Raw genomic sequence first — 15,876 nt, forward strand, 5'->3', positions numbered from 1 at the left:
TAAAAATTTAAATATTGAAGGACATATTTATTAAAAACATATTACTTTTCAAATTCAATTACAATAAAATATTTATCCATTCTTCTTTCTTTGGATAAGCTTCTAAATCCAATTTTTTAAAGAAAAATGTTTGAATAAAACCCATTGAAAGTAAGAACAAAGCTATTAATATCCAATCAAAATTTCTCCCATTGAATGACAACCCAATCAAGAATATTAGATAATGTTTTTGTGATATCCCATATTGCATAGAAAAAAAAGTTATTGGGACTATATAATTTAAAAAATATATATATGACATATAAGATAGATATAGAAACTAAGCTAGTCACTTAATTATAAAAAAATATAACTTATTTAAAGAAATGTAAAAGATAATCTTATATTATTATAATATATTACAATATATTATCTATTAATATAATATATTTGATTTATCTATTTATAAGTATTATTTATTTATTAATATCATATTTTAAAATTTTGTATTTTATATATTATTTTAATTAATTTTAAGTTATTTATAAATTATTTAAAGTAAATAACTTATAGTTAAATTATTATTTTTTAATAATGAATATATATAGATAAGTCTTAAAATTAATTTAAATTATTTCATTAGTAAAATATAGTTCACTCATTGTCTTTAGAAACATTATCTCTTTCTGGACAAAGGTTTCATCTATAAGAATTATAAATTTAATTTTCCAAATAATTATTAATAATAAATAAATTCAAAATTCAAAATTCTTATTAAAAAAGTTATTTAATTGATAAATGATTAAAAGATATGATATCAATCATTATTAATTATTAGAAATTAATAACTCAAATTAATTTTCAAATATTAAATTATTAATAATTAAAAAAAATCATCTTTATAATTATTTTAATAAATTTGAAATTTACAATAGTGATAAGTAAAAAAATAAAGGTAAAATAAGTATAAACAACAAATTCACATGTGGCCTTTTATCAAACATAATGAAAAAAATAAATTTATTCCAACATAAATTTTGAGTTAAAAAAATTTATTTGAATTAACAATAAATATAAAATTTTAGATTATTATGAAAAATAAAAATAAATTCACATTTAAGTTTCAATTTTTTTCCAACATAATAAATTAAATAATTTTTTTTTGAAATATTAAAATATATATGGATGTATGATTTCCACTTAACTTTATAAATCGAAGTTGGTTTTCTGTTAACATTATAAATATTTGATGTGGGTCAATTAGGCGCCTTTTAACCTTATGAACGTAGGGTGTTGGTAAATTTTCAGAGATGTTATAAAGTTTGACTGAAAGTTTTTGTTTCAATAGGATGTGTAAAAATTCTCTAGTTTCTTTCCATAAAAGAAAAAAAACCACGTTGGGTGGGGGCCTAACCTTTTAGACGTTGCCTCCATTAATGAGAAGACAAGTGTGAACTGACACGCAAAAGACACCCAATCTCATTAATCTCATGGTCCGCAGGGCCGCAACGAAGAAATAAAAGGTTGAGAAAAAGTATAATAAAAACATGGAGATTGGCCACCCGACATGATGGAATAGGCATATATGGTACAATGCATTATGTATAAACCTCCAAACTGGGGCATTGGAATTGTGACCCTTCACATGAGGAGTCTAAACTGCAATTAGGGTTTTTTATTCACTTGTGTTGAGTGTCTCAAAATTATTGTGTGAACAGTTTCGTCATCTTCAAAATCATTGAATTTAAAGATGGAGAAATCATTGCTTTTTAGAAACTTGTAAGTTTAGCATATTAGGCCAAAGTTTCCAGTTCAATACTACTGGGATTTCACCTACCGGGATGCCCCATATGCACTATACTTCACAACCTTCCTAGAATTGTTTATTTCGTGAAGACAAAACACTGGTCTGTTAGCCTTTCTACGATTCTTGTCTGCTTTCAGTCGAGAAAATTTTTATATTGGGAAAGAAGAACAGTAGAAAAGGCGCATCTCACCTGCTAGTGCAACAAATAGTAATAATATATTGAACTATGTTGGCAAAACCATCTAGGGTTTTCGAGTTTGAAAGCGAATGTTATGATTTTAGGCTAATAGTGGTACTGGACCATTTGTGTTATATAAAAGAAGAACCAAAGCGTACAAGTTCAGAAAGAAGATGGGTAATGATTGTTATATATGGCAAGGAATTCTTCAATGGGGTTGTGCATCGATGCAATATCTGAGGATTCATGCATGAGTTTGAACAGCTGGCAGGGTTATGATTTTCATTGCCTCCTTCAAAATCGCGCTAAAAACAAGGTTTTAGTTTTATAACAAATTCATCCTTCCTGTTGAACCATTGGTTAAAGAATCATACTTAATTTGACAAAGAGTTATATATTTTCTTTTCTTTTGTTAGGTCACACGCATGCCTTTGAAAGAAAAAAGATTTGTCTTTTATGAAAGCGCCATTACTGTCGTGACATTAATTTCTTTCAAGAAATACTCTGCTGCGATTTTCAATCAGAGAATTTTATACACCAGGAAAGTTTCTGATTTGTCTTCTCGCGCCTTGTCATTTCTAGGAATGTTTTGATCATCTTTTTCTCTTTCAGGGAAGGACTCTGTGTGTGAGTGAGTGAGAGATAAAGGGAACAGACTTCTAATGATGGAAAAGGGTCCAAAAGAAAGGAAAAGGAGAATTAATGGGGGAAGAGACTTCTAATGAAGGAAAAGGGTGCGTATATAAGAGAAAGGAAAAAGAGTCAATATGAGGGGCCGCGGTGGGGGAGAGAGCTTTCTAATGAAGGAAAAGGGTCCATCAGATGAGAGAAGCCATATATGGTGGGAACCCTTATGCTTGAGTGACCAAAGTCAGCATCCCACAAGAGATGTCCAAAAAAAAAAAAAAAAAATTTACAATAATAAAGAAGACAGTATGTGAAGCATGAGAAGCACATTTAAAGTAGAGATGGACTAATGGTAGAGACATTTCATCCATGACTTAATAACTTAACCAACCATGCTTTTAAAGGCAAAGTCTCAATATTTTATTTCACTAACACTACTTAAAAACCCCCATGGTAGGCCCTCTTAGCCACTCCATTGCTCCTCCTTAAAGCTAAGTATAATCATTCTCCTTTTCAATTCCTCCTGGGTCATTTTTTCAAATGATTTGTATATTACTTTTGAAGTTAGCTTGCGATCCATCCAAGCAAAAGTCACTTCATCTTCACATCAATGTGGTGGATGATTTGCATCAAGCAACAGACCCCTCATTTTCACTTTCAACATCTCTCTATATCCACACATCATTCAATTCTACGTATGTAAACATCATCTAAAAAAAGCAAAACACTGTGACCTATACAAAATGAATACTTAATTTTGTATTCTAACTAACCTTTCGTTAACCACAAGTTAATCATGCACTTTTCTTTAAATATGCTTAGGCAATCATCATTAGAGAGAAGATTAGAGTATTACTTTTTTAAATCACTTCTGTTGCTTATGACATCATGGCTCCAGAAAAAAGCACAGAAAACTACTTTCCATTCTGGAAAACATAGAAAATTCTTGATGAGGCCCAGCAAACAAAAGGGGAATTTATGAGGGAATGATTTCCTTTGGGGCCTCATACCATTTCTGCACACTGATATGTTCACCTCATGGCCATTTCCAGCTATGTGGGAATGCATTGGGGTCCATACATCAGATGATCCATGATGATTTGGCTTTAAATTGGTGCACCGACATCTGACTGGATTGGGAGCTCTGATTAATAAGTCTCAGTTAATGAGGATCGGTAATGGTTGATATGAACAAAAAATTAGGTTATGAATTAAGTTATAAAGTATATAGACAGCTAATATGTGAAAAGTTTAGTTATCATGATACAGTTGAGCAAGAAATAATTAAAAGAAAATATAACCTAACGGGGAACTAGAGAATTCCGATCCACTTGACATTGATTTGTACATTGATCCCAGAAAGTCACTTGGGTGTGTATATATATATATATATATGAACAACTGAATCTAAGAAAATCTGAAAAGGTCCAGAGATAACGAAACAATCTAAGATTAAGTTCTAAGATATATATGTTAAACCCTAACTGAGGCCTAAAGTTGATATCTATTGTCTCATCAAGGAGATGTTGTGGATCAACAGCCAATTGGATTGGGTGTCATTAACTGTGATAAATATAGATATTTTCCTGGACAATAAGCATTATTTCTTGTCAATTAAGCAACATAAATAATCAAGTAAACGGATTGCAATTAAGTGTATAACTCACTGTGTAAATTAATTGATTAACCTTGCAGAAAGATCAAAACCACATGCTTGTCATCCTCAGTAACCAATGTCTATTTTGGAAACAACAGGAATAGATATATAGATATATATTATATATATATATATATATATGAGTCAATATCTGATTTGCATTGGTTTGAATTCAGGAGTTACGTGATGCAACCGTCATCAATAATTACCAAAACAATAATTCCAGAAAATAAAATAAAAATGATCATGAGTCACGTCTCAGAATATTGCTGAAATGATATATAAATATATATATATATATGGCAGTGTTCGGGTAAAAAACACAAAATTAAGAAACTTCGTTTTCGTGTGGTCTCCAGATGTCCCCTAAACTATGGCTACCATCATCCCTTCTGTTAAAAACTTTGGCATTGTAGATCTGTTCTCTTGAAATCTCTCTCTGAAAAGCTTTAAATTTCTCTCATAAATAGCTCATACGAAACCATGCCAGTAGACTAATTGATCAATCTTAATAGTATATTTTACAAAACTTTTACATTTTCATATTCTGATTCATTCATGGACAATCACCAAACTGGGATTTGTGTACTGAAGACAATAATTAAAACAAAATTAATTAGAAGAAAACCAATGAATGTAGTTGCAGAGGGAGAGGTGTGGCTTGGTGCATGACCGGCCGACAGTATGACGTGGCCGGACACTGGAGGAAGAAGCCATGGCATGGTTGGGGTGGGGGTACGTGAAGTTGGTTAAGGGTTACGTAATACAAGTGTACGTAGAGATGAGAGAGTTAAGAATAAAGCTGATGAAATGTCGTTTTAGGGTTAGATGGGAGCGGTGGATCCCAACTGTGGAGCCCATCCGGTGCAAATGTCGGCTGCTTGCAGTTGTACTTAAGGACTAGTTCTTCCGTCATGAGCTAGGCATTCAATTTCCATACACACAAATCACAGCAAAACAAATTAAGAGGATTTGGAGAGCTAGCTATAGCTAGGAAAAAGAGAAATGGGTCACCATTCTTGCTGCAATCAACAGAAGGTAAAGAGGGGGCTTTGGTCCCCTGAGGAAGACGAAAAGCTCATCAGATACATCACCACCTATGGCTATGGTTGTTGGAGTGAAGTCCCTGAGAAAGCTGGTCTCACCTCTCTCTCTCTCTCTCTCTCCATTCTCTTACACAAACCACACATCCCACACATCTGAATATAAGCTGAAAACTGAAATGGTTTTTTCTTTTCTTTTCTTTTCTTTTCTTTCTGGTCGAAGGGCTACAAAGATGCGGCAAAAGCTGCCGCCTGAGGTGGATCAACTACTTGAGACCCGATATCAGAAGAGGAAGGTTCACCCCAGAGGAGGAGAAACTGATTATCAACCTTCATGGGGTTGTAGGCAATAGGTTAATTCTAACTCACTCTACATCCTCTTCATGTTATAATTACAATTGCAGCCAAATAACCAGTTCTGGGCAGTGTCTCAGAACCGTGTTTGTTGATCATCCTCCATTTCTGGGTGTGTTTGGAAGCAACTTCAATGTCATTTGCAGAAGAAATAATTTTCTTTTATTTTCTATTATTTTTTTTTAGAGAGTCATCATCACCGACCTTGGAGTTTACCTTCTAAATGAAATTTTAAAACCTTGTTGGTTAAGCTTGTGTATTGGTTTCTAGATTATGTATTAAATAATAGTCAGAATTCCCCGTGCTATTAAACATGTTTTTAAAGCATGCATCACCAGCATTGGGTGGAAGTTAAAGCGGCAATTTTGGAGGTTGACATGGAAGCTTTCAGCTGAAATTACATGTCCTCTAGACAGTGTATATTCAAAACTTCCACATCATTATATCTTTATTTTTATACCAATAATTCATTCTTTAATTCGTGAAGTTACTTCCAAACCCACCGTATTCATGAACTTATCACAAACTTTGAGGTGTTTCAGTCCTCTTAAGGACTGACATTTGTTTGGGAATTGTAGATGGGCTCATATTGCAAGTCACTTGCCTGGAAGAACAGACAATGAGATAAAGAATTACTGGAATTCGTGGATCAAAAAGAAGATAAGGAAGCCGTCGGCACCTCTAGCATCATCTATAACAAACACTGAGCATTCCCAATTGGGCTACGGTTCGAGCCAACTGGACATGGTGAATCAAGATTTGATGATGAAGCAGCCTGCTCAAGAAACCCTATTTTCTTCTCCTGCTCCTCTATTTATGTTCGACACTGGTTCACTAGACTTGATCGGGGATGGCAATGGACGAACGGAGCTTTTCCAGGAAGTGGCAGGCTTGAGTTCAGAAACATGGCAGCTGAACCAGCATCAAGTTGAAGCACTACCTCCTCCAGCATCTTATTCAGTTGGCATGGATACGAATTATTTGCCTCCATTGGTAGAGAACATAGAGAACATGGTGCCCATGCAGGTGCAATCTTGTAGCATCGACGAGGAGGGAGAGATAGCACTGGAGTGCTTACAGAGGCAGGAGTTGAATGACTGGGTTGAATCCCAACAGTGCCCAAGCTTTCTATTCTGGGATCAAGTTGAAGGACACCTTGGAGGAGAAGAGATTGCACCACCTTCATCCAACATGGGAGCTGTGTTATCGTCTTACTCGACATCTCTATAAGATATTGGAAGATGGTGAACACTGATCTCATCCCCAACTTCTCTAGGAAAAGGGCTTAAAATGGTGGAGGTTACTGAAAAGAGTTTGTTTCTTCTAGTGTCTTCCCCCCCTTTTTTTTTCTTTTAACTATTGGTGAGGTAATTATGAAATTGTGAGGATATACAACATAAGCATTCATGCAATGTTTTCTTGGTTTTTTTTTTGGGAAACAGAAGAGAAAAAAGAATAAGAGCAAGCTCACAGCCTGAAAAGGAGGGAGATGATGAGATAATTTGCTCTTTCACTGTTTGTCATGGTGTTGATTGATAGTAATGGTTTTGCTTTTTTTCACTTTTCAAGCCTTTTTTTTAATGATAAGCCTTCTCACTTGCCTGCTATATATGGGAAAAAATAGAGGAAATTCAAGTGAATTAATGAAACACAAACTTGGGAAATGTCATTGAATATCTTGGCTTTCATCAGCAATGCTAGCTGGCTGTACTACATGCAGTGCAGTATGGATCTCTGATGAGCTTAATCCTTCTCAAATGATTTTGTCCACTGCAATTTTCTTTTCAACTGAAAACAAAATCATCATCCATGATATTTAAGATCATCACTTTCCTATTCCATGAATTACCCTTTCCTGGCTTCATGGAAAATACATGCATGGTAAGATCATGAACCATGTTTCTGGAGTGCCTGATCAGAACACTCTCCAGCTAGCCACAAGGTTAATTTTCACCCATGATGAAGATCATTTTGTTGAAAATCAATTCAAAGAGTAAATTATTTGCTGCAGATAGGTTCTTACAAACTTGAATAAAACAGCACTGTATGCATATATGCCCAAAGTGATGATGATGATGATATTGATATTTCCTGTGGAAAATTTTCAGATCTGTTCAAAATTATTGTAGCCACTTATTTGGAGAAGGAAAAAGAGGAACATTATTGTCCTCTTTGGTAACTTGGGTTGTTGATCTCCTATCCCATTATCTTGCTACTTATAGTTAAAGCATGATCACATTTTCAGTCATTTCTGAGAGGTTTGATCATTACTTTTACTTTACAACATACAGTTAGCCAAATCACAGCAACAACAAAAATATAAATATATATGATTCTTGGTGAATACTGCCTAGTGATGCTATTAAATGATAACTGTTTTGAACCCTATACAGATGTTCTATATACAGAAAAAACTTTGTCGCCCAGCATTAACCATATATCATTCAAATTTAAGGTAGCTAGAAAGGGTACAGTAGTACTACTACTGCATCGTGAGTGTGATATGATCGGAAAAATCGCCCCGCATAAACTGGCTTTTTCCTCAAAATGGACCCTGTACTTTGATGACTTGGATCCTAAAGATTGTTGGTGACGAAGAAGGCAAAATAGTCCATGAGTGAGACGCCTAAGTCTCATATACATTAGCTGTACTGTCCTATTGGTCGTCCACATGGAAGCCATAACCCCAGTTCATCATATGCTGCTCATCATAATTGACAATGAAGGATGTGCCTCTTTCTTCTCCAAGTTCTGAAACCCCCATTAAATAGTTTCAAATTTTCTAAGGGTTTGGTTTAACTATATATATAATCTGTGATTTTGCTTGCTGGGGAAAGTTTTCGTCTCATGTGTCCCTGTTGTGCTAGCTGTGACCTTTCCCCTCATTTGAAGCAACTTGATATATCAGACTGCAAGCTGAAGAATATATGTATGATGGTACATGTTCATGGAATCATGAAATCTTCAATTACCAGCTTCTAATAAGAGTCTTGGTTATTTCTTTATTTGTTGATTTCTTTCGTTTTCTTGTTGGAATTCTTAGAGCATCAGTTATTGGTTACATGCAGGCTTCTTGTCAAGAAGCTCTCAAGGAAGTCTGAGACCATGGTTGCTCCCCATAATCAAAGCCCAACTGAATTACTCAATTAATTAGCAATATTCAAAGATGAATGACTCCCTTAAAACACCAAAATTCTTCACTACTCATGAAGAAATTGACTCCAAAATTTTGCAGCTAAAAGTAGTTGAGTTTTGCATGGAGAGGGTTGGAAGCTGTCATTGAATCATGCCAAAGGGTAGTTGATCATAGGTGAATTTTTAGTGGTCTGAGTTTGATTTCCATGTCCAACACTAAGCTCTCTTATATTTGACTCTTTCTCTGGTGTAGTGGTATGTAGACCCATCAGGCCTTGCCTCTACAATTGAGAATTTTAAATTTTAAATATTACATTATATAGAGAGATGGGTCAGGATCATCTCAAGTGGAAAAAGACCTCCAATGGTAAATCCAATCCTTGTTATAAGCTAGCATCATCCCTTATATTTAGTTTTATAATTTCATACAAACTTTGTTCATTAAAGCTCTAATTTAAAATAAAGATAAATGTAAAATGAAAATTGAAAAAACATATGTAATTCTCAAAGGAGGTGAATGAGTGTACTTTTTAAAAAATTATTAATTAGGAGATAATATTCTAACCCAAATTAAATATATTAGAATTAGGCATAATCAGTATAATCAAAATAATCAAATGATCAAGGGACACGAGACTTTTTATGTCTAAAACCTTTATATTAATTATGAAGATAAAAAACCATGAGATTTAAGACCTCAAATTTAAATCTACTATTTGAGATTAAGTCATATAGAATTACTTGACTACTTTATCCTAAGAACTTACTTTTCAAAACTTACAATTTAATCTATGTCCACGATGCAACAATCTTTAATTACTCTAGTAAGTATTCCTTAACCTCGCTGAAGATATACATAAATTCTAACAAACCTAGATTCAATGTTTTGAATCCTTCTTGAAAGATTGGAAACAGGGATTGAAAAATTGGGAAATATCGGATATCGGTCGTCACCGAAACGATAATGGCCACCGATTATCGATCCACGGAAATATTGCCAAAAAATCGGCAAAATCGCCGATATATCAGTGAAATATCGGTGAAGCACCGATAAATCGGAGAAAAATCGCGAGTGGATCTTACGCGCGGAGCAACCGGAGGTATTTTTACCGATTTTTCGGAAAATTTCCCGATATTTCCTACCAGTCCAGCCCGCGCAGTTGTGTTTTTCAGCTTGGCTCAAAAATCATGGATTTAGGGTTCGTGAAATTTAAATCCAATGGCACAACAGCGAAGAGACCCCTAAAACAGATCCAGAAAACACAGGAGCAAAAGAAAAGCAATTTTTTGGTTTTCTTTGGGGTTTTGAATGGATTTTCTCGGAAATCAAACGAGGATGAATTTTCCTGGAAATCTAATGGGGGATGGATTTTCTTGGAATCAAACGGGGGTTGCAAAAAAAAAAATAATAACATGATTAGATTAGTACCTGCGAGGATTGAGATTTGAGAGTAGCAGAGGAAAATAGGGCTTTTTTTAGGGATTCTCTCGTTGGAGGACAACTTCAGAAAAGGGTTCTTGATGCCCAAGAAAGAAGTGGGTGCCTGTGGACCCCGCATTTTGTGCTCATGCGTTTCCCACTCGATGGCTAGCTCGATTTTTATTATTTAAAAAAAAAAATTGATTTTATTTGATTAAAAAAATGACTTGGAGTCGCCACTTATTCTTGTTTTATTTTTAAAGGGTAAACAAAATAAGAAAGAAAAACCCTAAGTGTGACTCCTTATTTTGGAAAGGTGGTCTGTGAAAAACCGGATCGGGTTCGGGGTCAGGTTACTTATCAGGAAGGTACGGTACAGACCATAACACCCCTTTAAGTCCCTAAAGTCGAGTCTCTACTAATAAAATGAAGCAATCATGACAATTGATGAGGGAATCAATGAATACCCATAGTGATCATGCACATGTGAGAATCTAAACATGCATACAGAAAATGATCCGAGCGGATGTGGATGCATACCTGGGCAGTGATCCATAAAGCGCTATCAAGAAGTGAGGTTAGTGCACAATTAAAGAATAATTTCGAGCATGTCATAGAGCAGAATAAAATCAATCATGCATGACAATTAAATCAATCAATCCTCCAATCGATCATAAAATACGTATGTGGGGCCCCCACCAAAGCCCGATCGATCTTGCATGAATTAATCTCACAAATTCCATTATTCTGAAATTATGAAAATGACATTCACGCTTATATAAAATTAAGAGAAAAAAGAAGATTATTTAAAAACCAAAGCGGAATTAAAAACTGTTCGAGTGAAAACTGGATTTTTGAAATTTATTTGAAAATTGGAGTCTCGAAGATTGTTTGATAATTGGAGTCTCGAAAATTATTTGGAAATTGAATTTAGGAATGAGAATTTTGGAAGTTAAATTTCGAAAATTGGAATCCTGAAGAATTATTTAAAGATTGAGTTTCAAAAATAAACGAATAAATAAAATGATAATGATTAAATAAATCGATATGAGAATTAAAAATTTCGGAAATCGGAATTTAAATTTAGAAATCGGGATTTTGAGGAATTGTTTGAAGGTTGAATTTTAAAAATAAACCAATAAATAAATAAATAAAATAATGACGATTAAATAAATTGATGTAAGAATTAAAATTTCGGACATTGGAATTTAATTTAGAAAACAGAATTTTGAGAGATCATTAAAGGTTGAATTTTAAAAATGAACAAATAAATAAATAAATAAGATAATGACGATTAAATAAATTGATGTAAGAATTTTAATTTCAAAAATTGTAATTTAATTTAGAAAATGGAATTAATGTTTTTAGGAAGATAAGTCATGCAAATTGAAAACAAAAGGGCTGACTTGAGGTGGGTATGACTTTGGAATGGGCATGGGCCAACTTAAGGTGGGTGAACAAATCAATTGAAGTGGGCATGGGCTTGGAATGGGCATGGGCCAACTTAAGATGGGTGAACAAATCAATTGAAGTGGACATGGGCTTGGAATGGGCATGGGCCAACTTAAGGTGGGTGAACAAAACATGAGGCCTTCCATCAACACGTATGGGCCTGGGCTTCAACTCAAGCCCATATCCATTAGCATAATGACCCCAAACCTAAACGGGCCCAAAGGGCCTCACAGCACACAACTTGCTTTATAATAGTCAACTCAAACCATGCCCAATTGCACCTAGGCCCAAGGGCTCAAAACCAATATGCAAGACCCACAAACAATAAAAAAAACGTCCACTGTAGAAATTAAAATGAACAAATTTACCAAACCTTTCCCTCTAGGATAAAGGATAAGGAAGTGGGGTGGCGTGGATGGAGGTTGCCACGGTGGTGAGAGAAAATGGGTATGAGACTAGTGGAGCGGGTGATGGAGGTTAGGAAAATGAGAAAGGTGATAAGTAAGAGAAAAGAGTATCAATAATATGATGAGAGAATGGGTTAGTGGGTGTTGATATGGGTATGATGGTATGGTTCCCGGAAAGCATGAAGAATGGAGGTGCGGAATGAGAGATAGGTTAATGAAAGAATGGGTAAGGTGGGCATGATAGGTGATGATATGCATGATTCCATGCATGTGGATAGGAAGTGGGCATGAAGAACGTGGTGTATAGAGAGAAAGGTGGTAAGAAAGAATGAGTAAGGTGGGCATGAGAGGGTGATGATATGCATGATTCCATGCATGGTTTCATGCATGTGGATAGGAAGTGGGCATGAAGAACGTGGTGTAGAGAGAGAAAAGTGGTAAGAAAGAATGGGTAAGGTGGGCATGAGAAGGTGATGATATGCATGATTCCATGCATGGTTTCATGCATGTGGATAGGAAGTGGGCATGAAGAACGTGGTGTAGAGAGAGAAAGGTGGTAAGAAAGAATGGGTAAGGTGGGCATAGAAGGGTGGTGGCATGCATGGTTCCATGCATGGTTTCATGCATGTGGATAGGAAGTGGGCATGAAGAACGTGGTGTAGAGAGAGAAAGGTGGTAAGAAAGAATGGGTAAGGTGGGCATAGAAGGGTGGTGGCATGCATGGTTCCCATGCAAGTGGATAGGAGAATGTAGAGAGAGAAAAGGTGATGACGGGTATAGTAGCTAGGTGACATGGGCATGCATGGAGATGGGTATGAAGGTGGTCATGCATGTTGAGACCATGCATATGGACTAGGGAATGGGTATGAAGGTGGTCATGCATGGCCGTGCATGGCCATGCAAAGGTGAGAAGAATGAACTTGAAGGGCACTTGAAAGAGAATAGGAGAGTGGTGTGGTGTAGAGAGAGAAAGTGTGATGGATGAGAGATGAAATGGGTTAATGGGTATGAAGAAAGTTTAGAGTGAGAAATGAGCTTAGTAGGATGGTTTGATGGGTATAGGGGATGACAATGGGTATGAAGAGGCATGATGAGGTATGGAAGTCATTAGAATGAGCAAAATGATGAATCAAGCTCTTGGTAATGAATATGATAGATGGTGGGGATGGTGAGGGTGAATGCAAGCAAACTCAAAGTCCCAACAAAAATAAGCAAAAATTCCCAGCAAATGCATTTAAACACTGAGATAAAAACTCATTAATATCCAGATAACACAAACAAAAAGGAAAGCCTTAACGTGAGAAAAACCAACCTGTAGAAAAGAATCCATGAGTTCCCTTCTTGCCCGTGATCAGCCTCCCTCCTCCTCCTGAAAACCCTCTGCCCTCTTTTTTCTCTCCAGCAACCTCTTTTTTTTTTTCTAGTCTTTTTTCTTCCCCCCTCCAAGCTCGTCCCCCTCTGTTTCTTTTGCTTCTTCTCCCAAAAAAATCTTCCAACGGCCAGCCTCGAGAGCTCTTTTCTTTTTTTGTGCCTGCAGCTGGCCATCCCCTCCATAACAGAAAGCATGCTCCTTCTTCTAGAATCTTCCTCATCTTTACAAGTGTCGCTCTCCTATTTGTCCTCCAAATCCACTATTTGATTCCACTAATAGCCAACCCGAGAGTGACACGTGGCCAAATATGCTGTAGCAAAACAAGCCCCACATGGGTCTACAGTGCCTTTTTTATTTTTAGATTTAGTGGAGATAAAAAAAATAAAAAAATGAAAAAAAATCATGAGAACAATTTTCCACTCTCTATATAAATAATTATTAATTATCAACATTTATTTTGATTATTAAATAAATTAATATTAATAGAAAAAGTTGTTATCACGTATTTTTAATAAAATTTTAAAAATTAAATCTTAAATAATATATTTTATATAAATTAATTTAATTTTTCATTTAAAATATAATAAATATGTTTTAATAAAAGTATTTTAAAAAATTTAAAATAAATACTGTTTTCAACCGGATGAACTCCCTTCATCTAATAATATAATGAAATCACATCGATCTCTTTCTTAGTATAAGGACTATTGCAGTCTCATATGTATTATATTTATGTATAAATTATTTTTATTGAATAAAATCAAATATTTCTTAATTCAATTATAACTTTATACACTTTCAAAATTCATATATATTATTTTTAAAATTCAAATATCGAATCTACCAATATATCTCTGTTTACGATATTTTTTTTTCTTAATTATATATATATCAATTACACTCACAAGAACTTTGAAATGTGTATTCTTACTTATTTTATCATTTTTTGAATTTTTTTCAAGCATTCCTATTAATTTTAAATAATTTTCACTTCACCGATATTTGTGAAAAAATATCCACCGATATTTTCGATATATCCATAAAATCGAAGCACCGATATATTCATAAAAACCGATATTTCAATCCTTGATTGGAAATAGTATAAGTTTGATTACTTATCTCGATAAGTGTCCCTTAAAAGAGTTATAATAGGTTTTATATAGGCCTTTAGACACTAAGGGATCGATATCTCAAATTTTTTCAAAAACAATTTTCGTAATTATCCATAAAAATATTTTATCATAATCTGACAAATTCTATACGAGCACTCGAGTGCCTCAAGCGCTTGAGCACTGCTTCTATCGCTCAAGCATCATTTTCAAAATATTAATTTAAGTATTTTTAATTCAATAAAAATATACACTTAATCTATCATAATTCAAACTTATTATATAAATCAATATCTAAAAAGTTTTATAAACCAAAGAGTAAAAGGAATAAAATTACTAACTTAAAAGGAAGATTCATTGTCCTAGCAAAGTAAGTTAAAAATTTTAGAATATCTATATCAATTTATTTTTTCATAACTTTCTTTTCCTCTCTCATTCGGTCTCTATCTTGTCTTTAATGAACATGTGATTGTATTAATTATTTCTGTGGCTAATTCCTTAAAAATTGCATTTTTGGTTAACTAACTCAATATGGATCAAATTCTAAATAAAATATAATCAACTATTCATTATTGGAACACAAGAAGGATTTAAATTTTTTACAAAAAATAAAATAAAATTAGTGAGTACTAGTAATCAATATTTTCAATTTGACATGGGGCAAAACTTTTTAGAATTGATTTTCATTAAAATTTGTTCATCTTTTTATCTGTTTTCAAAAATACCTTAAAAACATATTTAAGATAACTTCTCAAATATTAAAAGCAATTTGTGAAGGTGAAACACAATTTTTAAGGAGTGTTGGAATAAAACTCTGAAATGAAAAGTATCTCCATATTTTTAAATAGAATTTATTTGTAATTTGAAGAAGCCGATGAGGTCGTTTTCCTTCAAGCTCAACATCAAAAGAAATCTTTTTTTAAGTTGTGTAAAAACTTTTCAATTTTTTAATATTAAATATTTTTGTAAAACAAATTAAAAAAACATTTACACTGATCTTAAGAAACTTCACGGACTATAATAACCTAGATAGGCCCAATTTTAGGTCCAATCAAAGCCCAACCCGCAAGCTATCCAGAGGCCGTCTATAAAGTACGGCGTTATACAATTTTAGGGTTTCTGCAACAAGCGATAGAGCGTGAGAGATTTCACCAGAGGTTTAGCCGCCCTCTAACGCCGTCGCTGCATTCTCATCACCACCATGGTCCGTCCTTCTCCAGCGGAGTTTTTCTTTTTCTTTTTTTTTTTTTTTCACTTTTTTTTTTTTTTACAATGCCCGTTTGGTTACTGAGAAAACGAAGGAAAAGGGAAAGAAAGCTAATTGGATTTTTTTTTT

General features: G+C 34.1%; 2 protein-coding genes across 2 annotated transcripts in view; both read left to right on the forward strand.

Moving 5' to 3' along the window:
• Nucleotides 1–5,195: 5,195 nt before the first annotated feature.
• Nucleotides 5,196–7,206, forward strand: LOC117906834 (transcription factor MYB61). Its single transcript, XM_034820068.1, has 3 exons — nt 5,196–5,386; nt 5,515–5,644; nt 6,224–7,206. The coding sequence occupies exons 1-3, from the start codon at nt 5,254–5,256 to the stop codon at nt 6,873–6,875; spliced, it is 915 nt and encodes a 304-aa protein (XP_034675959.1). The 5' UTR covers nt 5,196–5,253; the 3' UTR covers nt 6,876–7,206.
• Nucleotides 7,207–15,680: 8,474 nt separating this feature from the next.
• Nucleotides 15,681–15,876, forward strand: part of LOC117926630 (40S ribosomal protein S10-1) — a 42,217-nt gene continuing 42,021 nt past the window's right edge. The window contains exon 1 of the mRNA XM_034845811.1: nt 15,681–15,744. Within this exon, the coding sequence (XP_034701702.1) occupies nt 15,742–15,744 (3 nt within the window). The 5' untranslated portion in view covers nt 15,681–15,741. The remainder of the gene's footprint in view (nt 15,745–15,876) is intronic.

The sequence above is a fragment of the Vitis riparia genome, chromosome 2 (genome assembly GCF_004353265.1).
Source record: "Vitis riparia cultivar Riparia Gloire de Montpellier isolate 1030 chromosome 2, EGFV_Vit.rip_1.0, whole genome shotgun sequence".
Lineage (NCBI taxonomy): Eukaryota > Viridiplantae > Streptophyta > Magnoliopsida > Vitales > Vitaceae > Vitis > Vitis riparia.